This window comes from Cyanistes caeruleus, chromosome 3 (genome assembly GCF_971803275.1).
Source record: "Cyanistes caeruleus chromosome 3, bCyaCae1.hap1.1, whole genome shotgun sequence".
Classification (NCBI taxonomy): Eukaryota; Metazoa; Chordata; class Aves; order Passeriformes; family Paridae; genus Cyanistes; species Cyanistes caeruleus.
The window spans coordinates 24380994-24399765 of NC_141703.1; the positions used below are offsets into that span (position 1 = coordinate 24380994).

Genomic DNA, 18772 nt, shown 5'->3' on the forward strand with positions numbered 1-18772 from the left:
TCAAAGCTTTCCCTTGGCTTTACCTTGATTTTGTGGGGGTTTTTTGCTGTTACAGATTATACAAGAGAACACTTTATCTATTACTGCAAGCTAGTCATTATTTTCATATTTAATTGAACTTTCTTTGCTAAGTTATCAATAGCTCAATTAACTATTCTGTAGTCCTTTCTCAGGTGTAGTAGTTACATGAAATGTAAACCCTCTTCAACATCTATTAAATATGGTTTCCCAACATTTTTGCTCCTACTATCACATTAAACTTCTTTTGTGGGTAAACTAGGTATGTCCTCCAGCAGGTTGGAAACTTCCCTGCATGATAAAGAATTTCACTATCACTCCTTTAGCAGCTGCTTCAGTTTTCCTCTTTGAAAATCCAACTTTCATGCTGCTTCTTAGTGTTCTATCTCCTTCCAGGCATATACTGTTACAAGCTTTGCTGTTGCTTCTGCTGAAAGTGGTTTAAGAACTTTGTATAAAATTTGCCTTTTTACCCTTCCTTAATGAAATCCAAACTCTGAGAAAATCCAGATCTGCTTTTCTGAAGGCCGACATCATATGGCCAGATGTTTTCAGTGACTAATCTAAGTTATGACCTTTCTCTGAAAGCATAGGTCTAAAATCTGAAATAAGAAGTAGCTGAGAGAAAGGAAGCAAACAACTAACTACGATGAGGTATGAGATTTAAAAAAAAATAAAATAAACAAAAAAAAAAAAAAAAACAAAAAACCAAAAACCAAATCCCAAAACAAAACCCACAAAACCACAACACCAACTTCCCAATCCACTTTTTGCTCTTGGCTAGAAAGACTACAAATTGATTTAAGAAGACTATCATATACTATATTACTATGGTTCCCCAGTGATAATTACATACACCCAGGTCTCTTGTGAATATTGCTATAGAGAAAATGTACACAGAGACCGATTATTAAGTTTATCAAGGATTAAATTCTTGTGTCGGAGCTACCATATCACAGAACTGTCTATTTTAATGTCTGCCTTGGTCTGAGATCCCCAGCAAATACAACATAAATTGAAGAGCAGAAGGATTAAAAGAAACTTAAAAGGTTAACTACAAAATGCAGCTACTGCTATATCCCGGAGTTTGCTGTTCCAGACTCCTAAATTATGTCCACAAACCTCTGTGGCATCACAGAGTTTTAGTGGGCAATTAGACCAGATACTGAAAAACTGCACATCGGGATGAAAGTTTTGTAATCAGTACCTAGTCAGTAGATATTGACTCTGTAGGTACATAATTTTAAATTTGGGAAGATTTCAAGCTATGCACAGGCACTGGGCAGCTCCACATCCCAAGCATGAAGATTTCAGAGAAGCAGAGATTTACACATCTTTTCGTGTCTTATTCTGATCTCACACTGGGGAAACTTGACTGACTTCATTGGAGACTCACATACTTCAGACCAAGGCCCTGCAATCTTTCAAGAAACCATAATGAAGGCATACACTAACAGTTGTGCAAATTTTAAATCAAGCCTGTGAACTTGTTTTATTCCATGAAGTACAGAGCCTGAGCTCATTGTGTCAATACCCTTATAACCAAAGATAATGCATCTAGCAACAGCTGCTTAAAAGGTCATATTGTGTCAAATGAAATATTACTTTGTGAATACCTTCAGAAGTCAGCTCTGGAAACTGAATATGAGCATGTCTCAGCACGTAATACTGCTTTTATAGTCCTCTTTCCAAAGAGATAAACTGATCAGTGTAATCCACTGGCTTGTATTAATGAAAGATACCCACTGTACTGAGTGCAAAAATATATCTTAACATAGAAAATATGGCCAGAGACAATTGGGACAAATGGTTCATATAACTATTTAAAACTAAGAAAAGCTGATGGTTTCAGATGCCACTTAGCAGTTTGGTCTGACAGCTGGGAAAGAGTAGAAAACTTTTCAGCATTTAGCATACCATACTCAGTATTACTCAAAGTTGTTTGATATTTTGTTCTTCTCAAGAACAGCAGCTCTCTTCATGAAACATGATGTTCTTTCTCCTGGACTTGAATTTAAAAGATTATTTTTCTCTGAGTAAAGGATAAATCAATAAAAATATACTACTGTCAAAGCAGAATTGACAAAAACCATTGTGACAATATCCTGACTTTCAAAAATATGTATGAATCGCAAGTTTCCCTGTAGAACAGCAGATCTGCAGTTGATTAGTATCTTTGCTTATTTTATTACTATCTTCTGAGTCTGCCCTTTCAGGCATAATTAGATGATTTCATGTTATCTATTAGCCCTTTCCAGACTGCAGACTCATTCTTGCCTCCCACATTGCCTGTCACCCCTCTTTCCAAATTTATGGCCATCTCCAGGGTATATTATTTGATTGCGGTTTCCCTGGAGTCCTCAGTTCATGGTCTTTCCAACTCAGGCATAAACTGGTGCTGGACACAAAGTTCTTCCAGCAGCCACTTCACAGAATCACAGAATCCTTAGGTTGGAAGAGACCTTCAAGATCATCGAGTCCAACCCATGCTTGAACACCTCAACTAAACCATGGCACTGAGTGCTACATCCAGTCTTTTTTTTAAACACATCCAGGGATGGTGACTCCACCACCTCCCCAGGCAGACAATTCCAGTACTTTGATCACTCTTTCCATAAAAAACTTTTTCCTAATATCCAGCCTATATTTCCCTTGGTGCAGCGCAAGACTGTGTCCTCTCATTCTCAGGGGACTTAAATAGGAACACTGAGGAGTGTTTACTAAAAACAAGCAGTGTCAATGAAAAATGATAAAAAATTAACATTCTTGATTTAAAGAAGTCTAATAACAGTTGACTATGAAAAGCACAACTCTAATGATTACTGATTTGTTCCACTAAAGGAACTGACTTGTTGCCTCTGATATATTTTCAAGGAAACTCAAAGCACTTAATAGTCATCTTTGCACTGACTGCCAGGGCTTCTCTCCAACAAGGGAGTTTATATTGTGTTAAATCATCAATATTTGAAATATTTTTGTTCTATCTTTTGATATGTAAAATGACATAAAATCCTCAAAGATCCACCCAGTCTGGTAAACCTTAAAAAAATATACAGGGACACAGTCCACTGCAACAGTCAACTCTTCATTTCACAGAGCGAAGGGAGAAGCACAATTCCCTGCAGACACCAAAAACATCTGCAATTTTTAAGGCTGTAGAAGTGTGCAGGTCTCTGTTCCTGTTGATGGGGAACCCCAGAGATGTCCCACTGACTCTCGGTCTAAGTCAGAGCTACCTGGCTTCCAGATCCAAAATACCTCAAGCAAAGCCAGTCTGTGTACTTCTGTGGCATGGTTAATCCACACAAGGGTGATGCACCCATCAAGGCAAACAGAGAATTTAAATTTTATGTAGGTATAATAATACAGATACAGTCTCAGAATTAGGGAAACAAATATATGCCAAATAAAATTCTTTTCTCAATTTTTCCTGCTTTCAAACAATAAAAATATCAAAACCAGCAGTTACATTAAGAGTTAATTCTATTCTTATCTTCTATTTATCAAAGAGTATTTTTTTCAATTGCAATACTTCATGCTCAATGACAAAAGCATGTTTGATAGTCTTGTTGACTTCAACTTTCAGTGGGTAATGCTGAGACAGTGAAATCATCATAAAATATCTCTGCTAAAGAATGAGGATTTATACTTCAGTTCATTCTAACTGATAAGTCTAAGAAGATTAATCATTCTGTCTTACAGCAAGGATCCAGTGTTGCCTCCATTTGCACATGTTTCTGATACAGAATAAAAGTAGTGCAAATGGTCATGAATGAGAGAAGGAGCATTTTTAGAAAAAGTCAGTGCATTGAGAATTTTACTCATCTCTGTGCAATCTTTGTTCTGAATGGTAATTTAATGCTTAACATGTTTTTTCTGCACGCACTAACGGCTAGCACTTCTTATCTCAACAGCTGCTTGAAATTGTTCTCAAAATCTAGGTAGGCATAAAAGAGAAAACATAGCTTCAGTCTTCTGAGTAGCTCAATAAAATGCAAACAAGCATTCAAAACTAATCAGTTTAAACAGATCTCACACTTCAGTGAGGTTTAAGGGAACAGTCAAGTTATTATGCAGAAAACCAAATGAAAAGTGTAAGAGGTAATAAATTAGGATGTTTTAGATTAATCTCTCTAATGGAAAACAGTAGGGTATTTATTATTTTAGCAATATTATGTTTTTCTAAAATGTCTTTACCTTTTGTTTGGCAAATATGTGATATTTGACATTGCATAGCTTAAAATAACAGCTTGATGTTCAGTGTAATAATAAAGGCTTTATACGATAAGAGCCATCCGTTGCAATTATGCTCACTATCCAAATTTTCTGAAAGGGATGAAAACCCTTAGAGTTTGTCAATTATATACCCTTGATAATATATGAATCACATTACAGGAGTTTGGCATAGAAATGTAACCTTCATGGAAACAGTCTGATGGGAGAACATATTAAATGTACTCTAAATATGGCCATCATATTGATGAAATTATTCTCAAAGGAGAGAGAAAAAAATGGCAATGTAATTTACTCTTCCATGTCTGGAATGCTCTTGGGTAATATTTCCTGGGCATTTCACAGCTTTTAAGTAAAATTAAGTCAAATACCATTTTCAGCACTTTTTCTGATGAGATCATGAATATGATTGTTTGGCCAAATTAATTTTAATTAAACCCCAGTCTGGAACTTCTGGGTCTGGAACTTCTTCCCACACTACGTTAGGAAATATCTCTCCAGATGTTAATAATTAAGGCATTACTTATTAAACCCAGCACCCACTTCCGCAGCTCCCGAAGCTCCCAAGGCAGTGAAGTGGTGTGGGTGGATTGCTGAAGAGTGTGGGAGGATTGGAAAAGACCCTTCAGCGTTTGTGCCCTTCTGCACGACATGGAAGCCAGATCAAAAGGGTTTCCAGTGTAGGCAGAATGCTGGCTGTGGATGGTGCAGGGTAGAGTGGATATGTGCTCCCACATGAGAAGTGGAGAGCAGATGTTCTCTTTTGTGGTCTCCTGGGGTACCGCAGGAGCTGGGCATGGCAGCCTTCTCCTAGCCTGGATCTTGGCTAGGATCAGTCTAATCTGACCTCTGATTAAGCGATATTCACACAGATTTTTGAAGTAAGAGGTACCATTACTGATGTGTGTGTTAATGGGAACCACATATCCATATTTCCAATCCGAATGCATTTGTTGGAAACACCACTTACAGAAATATTACAGAGGCAAGCAGGAAGGATTGCCCCCTTACTTTCTCTCACCAGGTTCTGTCTCCAGCCCTGGGACCAAGTGGCAGACTGTCCTTATTCTAGACAGACATCAAATGAATGAATCAGGATGAAAAACTACACAGGGCTGTGGTTTTAAAAATAAACTCAGTTTTCCATTCAAAATCCTAAGTATGTTTGAAACAGACTTAATATAATGAGCAAGCATTGATATGAACCAGGCTCATACATGTTATATGCATTCCAAAATACGTTCAAATGCCTTTCTTGACTATCATTTTCTAGGCCTGACTATTCATTTACCTGTCTAGATGTCTCTAATGTCAATAACTGCAGTTCCTGCACAGTCTAAAATCATGTGAATACTTCATTATACACCTGCTTAAAATCAGTGAAATTTATTATGGAACCCATTAGGAAGAGTGGAGAGTACACTGACCCACTGGAATTTAATATGTCTTCTGCTACTGTGGACTGATATTTTTCTCTCATCAATATTTTTAAACAGCCTACATTAATGTGAGGTAGTTTTGGATTCTAGCATATCAGACGAGCATCTATTTCTTTTAAAGAGAACATTTTGAGACTCTGGACTATGCAAAGAAAAAATGCTAGCAAGAGCTCTAGCAAACAGACAGGAACAGAGCTGGAAATAAATGAAGCATAAGGTTTAATCCTGTTTATTTCCCCAAGCTATCCTTTTTTAAAATTATCTTGTTACAAGATGCTGGCATACTCTATGAACTGAAAACTGATGTCTTTCAATGGAAGAGTTGTAATGTGTCTCCTTCATTCTACCATGACTCATTTGTACTTGTTACTGAACAATAAGATCAAGCTTTCAAAGCATAAATTCAGCATTTTGAACCTTTCCCAAATATTTTCTGTATTTATTTTCAATAATAGTTGACTTTTATTATACAGACATTAATGGGTTATTAACAAAGGAGATTCCATCTGATTGATGTTTCAGACCTTGACATTTTTTATCTGTATCACAAATTAATCAATGCCTTGTTACTAAGAAAATTATCCTGCTTGGGCCTCCAATTAAATAATTTACATTCCTAGTTCTGGAAAACACCAAAGAAAAGCCACCAACAGACATTCTCAAATCCATCATCTGTAAATATGCAGCTATTGCCTTTGAAACAAAGCAGAACAACAGCTGTCTATTTGTTTCAAGGAACAAACAGCCCCAAAACAAAAAACAAACAATCCCCCCCCATCTCTTCTAAGTATTCCTTCGGGTGACCTAAACAACTTACCTCGAAAAAAATACCCAAAGCAATCACTGTAAATGTAAAATCAGTTTACATTCATTTATAATGGTAGATGTACAGCACATATGCACACACAAGGGAACACATCATAGATTAAAATCTCCACAAGCAAAATTGGAAGAGATAAGGAGAGTGATTGAATGTCTACAATATTTACAAAAGCAGGTAATTTACAGGGGGAATTCACGGAATGCTTAAGTGTGCTAAAACTTTCTTCACTGTTACTGCTTTAAAAGAAGACTTTAAAGTGCCTTTTTTTTGTTTCATACACAAGAAGTTTGGATAACAGAATGGGAACTTTAAAAACCCTTTGCAAGGTTCTGTCAAAAGCTTTAAATTCTTTGTTTATTGACCTGAACACTCTTCTGTATCTAAGCTGATCATTAACCTCCCTCTCCTTACTGCAAGCCTTTGCCTCCCAGGGCTAACCCTGGTCACGGTTCATGATTGTGATGCATCACAGCCATCCTGGAGAGCAGTCTGCACGGCATGCTGAGAGGAGCATTTCTGAACTGAACTGCTTGCCTCACTTCCAGAGATGCTCAAGATGTCAAGCCTGCTACCCACTGAAAAGGCCAGAGATGAGGTGAGGAAAAAGTGACAGGGTAGCATCCCACTCAATGGGGAAGGAGAGAGGGCACGGCCACATTGGGCTGGGGGCTTCACTCCACAGCGAGAGCATTTGCCTGCCGCCCACCCTGGCCCTCCTGCCCTCTGCACCACAGACACAGAGAGCTGCTGTTTGGAAACACTGCTGCTGGCACCATGGCCTGGCCTTGGCAACGCTCCCTGGCACTGCAAGCCTTCCCTGAACACCAGGGCTCACCTGGCCCCCGCTGGATTCTACACCCCGTGGTTGAAACAGGCAAGAAAATGAAATGGACAGAGCTTACCTTTTGCCCTTTTACTCCACTGCAATCACATTTTCCACAACCGGAACATCCCTGAAAACAAAAGAAATTGAGAATTAAATGTCTGAACTGAGTGACAGGCAGAACATACTGCAGTGAGCCAGGGATGTCAGCAGCACCCCACTGACTGAAAGGCTGGTCAGTGTGGGGAATGCTTGCTTCAGCCCATACAGTAACATGAGAGAAGTCAGATTAACTGGTGCACAGGTGAAATCTTACAGTCGCTTTGTGTTACCAAAGATGCTCTTAAACGCATCTGGGCTACTCTCTACTTTGTCATGGAACAACTGGAAAGTAACTCAGCAGTCAATTGCTTTTACTGTTGTCATGCCCCTCAGACACAAACTATGAGGAAAAGAAGCAAAACATCTGTGTCAGTGAATATTCCACCAGCGCACAGGAGATCCTTCAGCAACCCCTTCAGGCCATTATTCAGACGCAGTCAGGGACAGCAGCTCCCCTGAGACAGCTTTCAGCACAGATGCTGGGCACCTGTCCCTCTACACCTGCAGGCTCCAGTCTCCTGGGGTATCAGTACTTCTGGGAAATGAAAAGAAAATGTACCTAATCCGTTTTGAATTTGGAAAGCCCCCAGTGAGACCAATAAATATACCCCAGAAAGTTAAATAATACAGTAACATTTTTACTTGGTAAGTACATTTTATTTTAAAGTAATGCATCAAAGAGAAATGGGGCTTTAATACTTAAAAAAAAAAAAAAAATAAAGGCTGTCCAATAAAACTCCTGAAAAATTTATGCTTTTGTTGGTACTTTTTTTTTTGTATATGTACATTCACTGAATTTGTTTCTTGAAGTAGAATTTTCTCTACACTGACATCAAACAAAAATAGTTAAAATTTTTTAATCTTACATTATTATAGCATTTTACCATGTTATATTATAAATTCACACAAAGGTGAGAATTAACATGATTATAAGGAGTTTTTATCATATAATGCAGAAAGAGAACCGGATCTGAAAACAGCACCAAGACATGGTACAGTGCAACCCCAGTAAGGATCAGAAGGTAAAGGTGCCACCCACTGAATCATTGGCTTTAGTCCTTGCAGGACATGGTTATGCCTGGAAAAAAACATTGGGTCTCCCATTACAAGAAGTGACCTGGTGTGACCTCTCTTAGTTTTTCAGACCTGATGAGATCTCTGCTGGAGGATGCATACTTGCAGCTCATACTTCCTTCTCCAGGATCATGTAGAATGTTATCAGTTTTATCAACACATCCCCTAAATTCAGAAGAAGTCTGTTTTAATTGCGTCTGGGAATGTACTTAACATAAGTCACTGAATCATTATAAACATCTGTTTTCAAGTTAATCCCTGCATATTTCCTTCAGCCTATTATTTAACATGCACTGTTTTAGAAAAAAAAAAAAAGTATGTTGTTATTTAAGTATGGTTTTGTCCTCAAATTTAGCATAGCCAGAAGAATGGGCTTGTGCTTTCAAGCCTCTTTTTGTCCCTACAAAAATGAGCCCATTATATTCAATTTTTCCTGTTTTTAATACCTCAGATTAGAATAACCAAAGGCGAGGAAGGTAAGCAGGTACTGAGCACCATGGAGCACAATTGCACAAGATCCTGGTTGGGGCAAGGGCTGCAGCCTGCTGTGCCACAACAGGCACCTGCTCTACAAAACACTAACTTTATTTTACAGTAACATCATCTCCTGCTATCACTGACTGCAGCCTCTGTGGGTGGGTGGGAGGTTGGTCAAGGATGACAGCCACTACTGAACAGCATTGTCCTCAACTACTAAAATGCATGTTGGAGCTGAGAAATGTGATAACATTCTGCCTATACTAGGAAGAAGTATGAGGTTTCTCCTCCTGTTTCTCTGGGAAGATGGGAGGGCCAGACTGGAAGAAGTTTGTGGATCAAAGATCACTTTAAGGAGGTCAAAGGGGCACTTAAGTAATGAGATGCTGGAAGAGAGAAGGATGATTATAGCAAGTACAGGAATCATCATAAGATAATTAAACTGAAACTATGCAAATTGTTCCTTTCTAAACTTTGGTTTTAAATCAGTCTCATGACATGAATAACCCACTTAATGATTTCCCACTACATATGACAAGAGATAATGAGACAAATAGAAAGAAACAACTTTGTCCTATCTCCCAGACATCCTCACTGAGACAACGCCTTCCCCAGAAACTGCATGGAGCTTGGAACAATCACTGCTGTCCTCCAAGTGCCAAAACAGAGAAGGAACAGTGCTGAGCAGGAAGCATAATCTGGGGTGGGGGAGTGGTAGATGAAAAGGCAGGCTCTTTATCCCTTGCCTAGGAGCCAGTTACAGGCTAATCCAAAGATTTTGGCCAGGTGCACTGCACCAGGTACCTCTCCTATTTTGCATGGTACATTCACTATTTTCAAATAGCCATAGCTTCCTTGCACCACAGGCCAGCCTGTCATGTAACATTAGAGGACATTCATTTTATCTTACTCCGCCCACAAAATATAAATCTGCCCAGAAGCAGAAGCTTATTTTAGTGATGCAAATTGTTTCATTTCTTGACAAGCATTTCCATTCCATTTCATTCTCCCAGACTGTCTGCAACTGATAAGCTTAGTGAATCATGCAAGCAAATCAGTATTAAACTATAAAAAGATTATGTCCCTTCAACACGACACACACAGAGGTGCTACATGCAGCCTGAGTGTTTGCCTAAAGGACACCTATTTATTTTCTATCACACTAACATACAGTTCCAAATAAGTCCTGTAATGAATGGGCATCCCAATCTGGACCTCTAGCTTCCATGACCCACACACTGACCCTTACAAGCCTTAAACCCTGACAGTGACAGAGCTGAGCAAGCTGCTAAAATTCCCCACAGCAGACGGAACAAACTCTGCTCTGCAACACAGCCTGTAAGGAATCTGTCAGATCACAGCTACAGACTTGTTGCGTTTTGCCCTGTTTTTCCAGGTCCAGCTACTTTCCTGGCATTTGAGGACTACTGCTTGGAACTTGCACAGGAACGATGCAAACAGCCAGATGAGCAGCCTAGGAGGGAGAGGACTGCCATATTTGGAAATGCACCATTTCTGGAGGCTACAGACAGCTCCAAAAAAACACAAAGGCAGAGTCAGTTCTTGGAAGCTACACTCTCTTACAGAAGTGCATTTCTCAAGACAAAATGCAGTTCTCTTTCCCACAACATCACCTCAGGCTCTTCTTACTGAATTTCAGTTGCTGGGTAGCCACCAGCTTAGGCTAATTGCTTATGTATCAATCGAGTTCACATTGTAGCCTGTAAAACAAACATAAGGTAAAAGGCCAATTAAATTTTCCCTGTTTACTTAACTCTGTTCATGTTAAAAATCTCATTCCAGGGAACGCAGTCACTTTTCCTGCACAAAATACATTGTCTTTCAAATCACAGAAAACCCTGTGAACAGGTGAATGGTGAGGCTAGCACAGATATCAAAATTCTCTGGCTATTCACAAATTATCAAATTCATAGCCAAAGTGCTTCAAAAAGGTAAAAATAATCATAATTACTTCATCTCTTGATTAATTCACTATAAAATGACAATTTCTGTTTAGATGGGATGCTTGAACTGATGACGCTTTCTGATTAAACAGATTCCACACTCTGTATTGCTTTAGTTTAAACCCCTATTTGAGCTGAATTCCAACAGCAGTTTCAAGCTGAAACACAAGAAAGGCTAGGCCAATAGGATGGCTGTTTGACAGTGACAGCTTTAAATCTGAATCCCCTCTCTCCACAACATCAACCCCTTTCCACCTCTGTGTAGACCCAGTCTCTCGGAAGCCCAAGGCAGATTTATCCCTAGGTAGCAGACACCGCACTTCTTCCTAAGCACACGTGCATACAACTCCCGTAGCTGACATGAGAGCCGGATCAATAATATCTTCACATTTCACATCCCACCAAACACAGAAACAGGGAGTTGATGCCAACTGCAGGACACTTATCTCGCATTCCTCTCATATTTTCTTCTCTTTCCAGAATGTCAAAATAGCTCCCTGGCTGTATTACTATTCTTGTCTTCACCCTTTAGATATAACTACTGAATTAGCAGAACTGCTCTTTTGTGTGCAAAGTTCCACTAGAGGAACCCACTACTATATTATAGTTAAAATTAATATTTTGTTAACTGATTTTACAGTCCATTAACAACTTTGAAAAAAAATCATGTAGCTAAAACTGCTGATTTACACTTAGCTAGAAAAAAAGAAGATAACCAAAAAAATCCACACTGTCTTAGCAATTAGCAAAATTTAGTTATATATCCTGAAAGGAGTTGATACAAAGCCAGTTTTTCTGGACTGATGATTTGAACTTCAATTCTTAAAATGGTTCAGGAAAAGGAACATCTGCTATTCCTTCATTTTGAGGACTTAAAGCAAAGATCAGAAGTTGAGCACAGTTCTCATGTCTTTTATAAACCCATAAATTTCAGAAGTCTACAGACAGAAACTAACAGCAGACAAAAGGACAGATTTTATGATTTTTTTTTAGTCATCAAGCTCCAGTCTTTCTTCCAGAGTTTTCTCATTATTTAAAAAGCAAACAAACAAACAAAAAACCCTCTACAAACCACAGCTGGCAGCTTATCTTCATGTCCTTTTTTAATTTTTTTTTTTTCCCTGCAAATCATGGGTAGACTCCAGTTATGACTGTTCAGGGAATTCCCCAAACCAAGGGAAGACTTACTGATTTTGAAGCCTTAACCCTCTAAATCACCCAATCAGGTTCAGCTCTTGTCAGCAGTGACTGGAAGCTTCTGTCATGCAGTAGCTATTTAAAGTTCTTGGTTGTGTCATTTCCATTTTCTGCAGATCCAGTCTTCACAGAGGACAGCAGAACGGTGCCATTCAAGATGTCCTGTGGGGTATCACCTGCTTTCAATTGCCAGGCCAGGTGGAAACAGCTCTCCCCTAGGTTCCTGGCCATATCTATGTAAATATTCCAAAAGACACCAGATGCTGGTGTTTCAGCAAGGAAAATACATGCAACCCAATAATCTCCAAATATTCGTTAAACTTAAGAGTTAAAATACTCGTTCTCCTGAAGACCTTCTTGGGTTGTAAGCTAATTATACATGAGTGTGACAGGAGGAAGCAGAAATGGTCCCCACTCATTTCTCCCTGCAAATGCAGAGCCATTCTCCTAACACATCTTTTGGGGATTGCTTTAGACCAGATGAAAAATCTCCTGGAACAAACTTATACAGTGGAAAACTGTGGCACTTCATGATTACTTGCATGTCAGTGCATGAGTTAAGCAGTCCTGTTAGTCTGAGGGCAACTATAAGTTTAGAGTCCCAAATTCCAAATTAACATATTAATAGTATCTGAAAGCAATGGCAAGTCACTGTCTGAAGTATTGCTGTGCACAATGAAATTTGAACTAATTACAGCAATTCAGCTCTGGTTTTATTTAAAAGTTTATCTCAGTTGATTGGAGTATGGTGCTAGTAACACCAAGATTGTGGGTTCAATCCCTGTATGGGGCCACTTTAAGAGATGGACTCAATGACCCTTGTGGATGCCTTTCAACTCAGAATATTCTGAGTCTGAGAAAAGCCTTGTACAATTTTCAAAAGATAATCTAATTTTAAGGAAAACTCTATAAAATACAATTGGGAAAAAAAAAATCATTATGGTTATTGAGAAGGAGGGCGATGCTTATATATTTTTGTCAGGGTTTTTCTGTTTGGCTGGTGGGAGGGCTGTTTTGTTTTTTGTTGTTGTTGTTTTTAATATTACCAGAATCATGCAGGATGTTCACACAAAAATTGCAGACAGACCACAGATTCTTATCTATCTCCAGTGTACTTTAGTCACTCAAGGGAATATTAGCAAATTTTTAAAATTTAGTAGATTTTAAATTAATTATTCATGAAAATATTTATTTTGTAAATTAGCATCAGCTGGAAGTACTTCACTTAAAATATGTTAAAAAGAGTCGTGCCTTCTTATCAAAAGAATATCAGATTGCTGGCACTGAAACCTTTTGTTGCTGGACCTCATTTTTTACATTCTTTTCCAAATTCCCCAGGGGTCTATCCTGGAGGTAGGGTCATGGGACTACCCTAAAGGCTGCTTTGTGAATATGACCTTCCTGTTAGTGATGTGAACATCGTTTTCACAAAGTAATGCAAATCCAGGGGGCTTCCCGTTAGTTCACAGGAAATATAGTTATTCCTGTTGTTCCATATTTGGACAAAAGTGACATTTAAAACAACTGTTTCCTCTAACTACATTCTTTTACAGGAAGCTCTGGAAACAATCAAGGTATCTGCTTACTTAGGAAAATTTTCAGAATATCACATTATAGAACTCCATACTGCACAGCTCAAAGCAAATGACTGGTTTGTGAATACAAACTAAAAAAGCCTCTCATGAGCATTATCTACTAACAGGTCTATTTCCATGGACTGTCAGATACTGCTCAGCCTCCAACAGAGAAGGCTGCATTTACCAAGTGATTGGTAAAACCCAGCAGGTTTTCTACCCTTTTCCTACACAAGAACTCCACTTTCAGTTTTATTTTCAAAGAGTGAAAAAAATTCCAGGTGCCAGTAGGATCTTCTGGTGTTGCAGTCACTGGTGTTACTTCACTGACAGCTGAGGATTAGAGCATATTCCAGGGCTTCCTAACACCCAGTGACAAGAGCTTTCAGGAATAAATTTCAAAGGGCATGACCCTCCCTAAATTTGATTATGGTAATCACTGCTAACAGTCGTCACTCAGCTCTTCTATTTTGTGAATGGGAAAACTGAAGCCAATTGATACAGGTAAGAAACTCCCATTCCTCATCTTGCTAACTTGAAAAACCCTGCAGAGAGAACAGGAAATCCTGTTGCAGAACCCCGCCATGGCTGTTGCAGGGTTCACCCAGGAGCTCACAAAGCAAAGTCCTGCACGAACAGATGGAAACTCCCCGTCTTGTGACTCCCACGTTTGGCGAAACTGGCCTTCGCAATCCCCGTGTATACAAGTGGAGGGCTAACCAAACATCAAACTTCTTTCTTGTTCATGAGGCAGAGAGGTTGTGGACTCCAAAATGAATCACACAAGTTTGTTTTTCTTGCTGCCTCATGGGATGGATCCACACAACCACTTACAGCACCTGCCAGAGGTTCCAAGCTGGATCCAGCCATAACCTGGCAAGATGGAAACTGCATCATTACAATGGTGTGGCTGGTGCTGCAAGGACAGGTGGCAGTCTTCTTGCTGTCTTCTTAATAAATCCACACCTGCAGGGCTTCACTGCTCTCTAGAAATGTCTCTGGCCCCTGTGCCTTTGCTGTTCAGTGCAGGACCCATTTTCACAAGCACAGGAGGTACCCATAGTAAGTCTGAGTACAGGTGCTCAGGGTGGTTGAAAGCCTGCCCCAAAACAGCTCCAGCAGGGAGGCAAAACACAATGCCACCAAAACTAGATAGAGGCTGAGGGAGAGGCAGTGGTGGTCACCAGTTCAGCAGGCAATGCAGTCCCTCCCAGCCACCTTCCACCTCCCAGTGCTTCCCCAACCCAGGCTGTAGGCAGAACCAGGACGAGAGGGAACTGCCAAGGTGGACTCCCTCCTTCCCTCCTCCCACAGGGAGCAGCCCTCTCTGAGCAGCATTGGGAATGAGGTAGGAGATGCATGCCATGGTGGCAGCCATCCCCAGAGCTGTGCCACCACAGGCTACAAAGGGCACAGAGCCATTGTTGTGGCTGCTGTGGGTCTGGTCCTGGGAGAGGCCACCTCTGCCATGCTGTCCACCCAATCACTAGGTTTTTCCTTTAAACTTGTCTGGCCCCAGCAAGCCCCCCTTACATTGGGAAATGCACCGAAAGAGCAAGTCTGAAGAGGAGATGCAGCCCTCCTGAGCTGTAGCCCACATCAGGCAAGGATGGCATTTTCATAAACCCGAAAGCAAAGGAGATGCCTCAGGAGAGATATGCAGGAAGCCAGTGAAGCCATTTTGCAGATGTGTACAGCACATCCTTGAGCGGTGCTTTCCCTTCCGTTTGCTGATAAACATGAACATCAACATAAACAAATACATTTAGAAGAAACTGCCTTTAAAAAACACAGTGCTGGGAAGCAGAGGTCTTGGGCCTCCACCATTCTCGCCTAGACTAAATAAACGGAGAAGCAAAATCCTCTTAGCTGGGATGCACACCAAAGAATGTGAGAAAGGCACAGAAGATAAACTGGACTTCTGTGTTTGAGCACAGAGGAGAAACCCAAGTGACAGTCCAGCACAGGCACAGACTGCTGTGTCCTCAGCTCACACCCCTGAGCACTGTGTTTTCACTTGTGCAGCTCCTAATTTCCTCTTACCACCCTCCTGCAGTGTGATCCATCACCAGTGGAGGAGGTTGTGTGCACTTCTAAGTAACATCATCACCAGGGACAAGTTCTTGCCAGGAGGCCTCCTGCCTTGATGTCACATACACTGCATGACCAGGCTCCACCTGCTCCTTCTTAGGAGTCCTGCACTCCCCATCAGCAGTTCCTCACCTTCAGTTCTCCCAAGCCTGATCTTGCATTACTTAGGAAACACTGTGGCTTTTTTGGGTACGGCTGACCTGCAGGAAGACTCTGCACAGGTGCAGGCAGCAGTTCCTCAGCACACACAGAGCAGTGCTGCATCACTCCCTGAAGCAGTGGCTGTCCCTGCACAGCACAAACATCCCCAACACACAGCCCCATCCGACCTTCCCAGGAAGATCTGCCCATACCTGTCAAATGCTGCAGCTTCTGCAAGAAAAACCTTAATGGAAGACTCCACTGACCTCCATGGCATATTGCAGGTATGTACAACCTGCCACTAGAACCCTTCCAGGAGATCTCTGTCAGATAGAGCATTTAAGGATCAGAAAATTTTACTAGAACATATGCAACTTTTATTACATACATTTATCAGAACTGTCCAGTGATTTCTTGAGTAAAACATATGAAGTTATCTTCTAAAAGGAGCATCAACTTTTTCAAAACTTCTGACAACAAAATAATAATAATTAATAGAAACAATTTTAAATACATTGTTTGCACTCCACAACACTAGCTCACTCACTAAATACTGGGAAGAAGAGACAGACATGGACATGGACATGGACTCACTCTGGGCAACAGACTCAACAACAATCACAAGATTGTTAACAAGCAACTAATTGGTACATTTTAAGAGCCCTACGGTATTCTGGAAACAGCAGTAGTAACCACAGCAGTTCAACATCCTTGTCATACACAGGATTTAAAAAGCATGTAGCATGTTTAGTCTACTTAGCAGCCAGCCAAAATACACAAAAATTCATTCGATAAACCCACTTGTCTTCCCCACAGACCTCAAAGTTCTCCCAAACAGGTTCATCCTCCTATGGAAATATCACTGCTACAGAAAATAAAATAAAATAAAATAAAACTTAAAAAAAGCTGTATTTAATTGCTCTTGTGAAAGATTCAGCCACTTGTTGCAGACAGTCGGCTCTAGAAACTGCAGCACTACAGGGAAGGTCTAAAAAATTGCAACAGTATTTCCTAAAACAAAATATGGTTTTTGACTATTTGCATTATAATAGTACCATAAGTTTTGGACTAGAACCAGTACCAGAAGTCTACATTATGCATTTTCTCTCAAATATTTTAATTGCCAGTTACCAATCTATCTGGGTACCTTCTCTTAAGCTCCATCTTACAATTTCAGTTCAGTTACACTGGTAATTTTAGCAACAAATCACTAGTCATTTATCTGTCTGGACTGCTTAAAAAAGCCATAAGGGGAAGTATTGCATTCTCTGCTCCTTTAAAGGCACTGAACTTTGTCTTTTGCTCCAGTCAAGGATCCCATTGGTCATGAGCTGCTTTCTCTTCAGGAAACACCAATATCTTTTCTCCTCAAGACTCTGCACACCCCAGAAATAATCCATTCAATTCAAGCTACATTTCAAAGGACATTACTGCGTATTTGAAGACTCCAGATGCATATGGGCTTTTCTGACTGCTAAAGAGTCACAGTTTTCAAGAGATATTCCTCTTAAATGCAAAGCTCATGGTTTTACAAAAGCCCTTGTTTGATAAAGTGAAGACTCAGCTCCTGTTAAGAAGCACAAAGATGATTGACCAGAAGTCATAAATGTGGGGTGTTTTTTCTTTCCTTTGCTGTTACCAAGAAATGATCCCACAGACTGCTTTATTCCTCTCTGAGAAGCACCAGCTAAGTGGTAAGACTCAGCTTTTTCCAAGTGGTGTTGTCTTTTAAGAGTCCAAACTTAAGAAAACAGGAGAAAAAAAAGACCTCAAAACAAACCCAAACCCTCAAACATATATGACATTCAGCAACTGGAAAGATAATTGAGAAGTTACCCCAAAAATCACTATTTCAGTTCACAGGTCTGCTGTGCAAGACTTTACAATGCCCCTGAGGCATCACTTCACATCTAGAGCAAGGTGCTGGCTCTAGATCCCTGACAAACAATGCCAGCAGCAGGAAAATACTTCCCTCTGTGAACAGCCTCTGTCTTTAACAAACACAGTTGGACACCCAAGCTTATGACAATTTGAGTCCCTTCTACCTGACTTCAACAAAAACAATGAAGATGAGCTTTGCCACAGCCTCACCCTATGGAATGCAAAACTCAATGCAATTCTCAGGGAGAGAATTAGAAGGTATGGAGAACAGCCCACGTCTTTTGCTACCTGATGAGCAGCAGTATCTTGACATTGGAATAAAAGCTAACAATGACTTGAATGACTCACAAGAGCTCACAGCATTTGTGTGCATTGGGCTTAAAACACACAAATGGATGGACTGGATCTCTTTCAGGATGTTGATGTCTTCCTTGTCTATCCAATGAACATCAAAATTACATGGAAAGGGGATTTAGGTGCAAATTAGATGTTTTAAACTCACACTTTGTCTCATTAAATTTAATTTGCAGTAGTTATACTTCTTGTTGGATTCATTTCTTAGTTAAGAGCCTTATGGCACAGAGGAGTTCAGAGAAAGGCAGTGTAAATCATCAGTGTGGCTTATATTGCCCCAAAGTCCTGCAGCCTGAACCTGTAACTTGCTCTGAATTCCACCCTTACATAAACATAGCAAAGTATTTGCTCTGGTAGAAACTTAGTGCCATGTCTTCCTATGCAAATCAGCTCCTTAGTCCAAATACCATTTTCACTTGCAACTGGATAGTGACATTCTAAATAAACATTGCACAGCTAAGAAAAATACCTCTTAAAGAGCAATGTGTATTAAAAAAGTAACTGAATTTTGAATTCTGAAACTTAGACTGATTGTCAAATAATTTTTTTTTTTTTTTAATTTATTTTTCAGCCATGGAACT

The 18772-nt window shown here is 40.0% G+C and overlaps 1 protein-coding gene across 1 annotated transcript in view; it reads right to left on the bottom strand.

The window, feature by feature from the left end:
- COL4A1 (collagen type IV alpha 1 chain) overlaps window positions 1-18772 on the bottom strand; it is a 120321-nt gene that overhangs the window by 63513 nt on the left and 38036 nt on the right. Inside the window, exon 2 of the mRNA XM_086880171.1 lies at window positions 7416-7466. Within this exon, the coding sequence (XP_086736297.1) occupies window positions 7416-7466 (51 nt within the window). The remainder of the gene's footprint in view (window positions 1-7415; window positions 7467-18772) is intronic.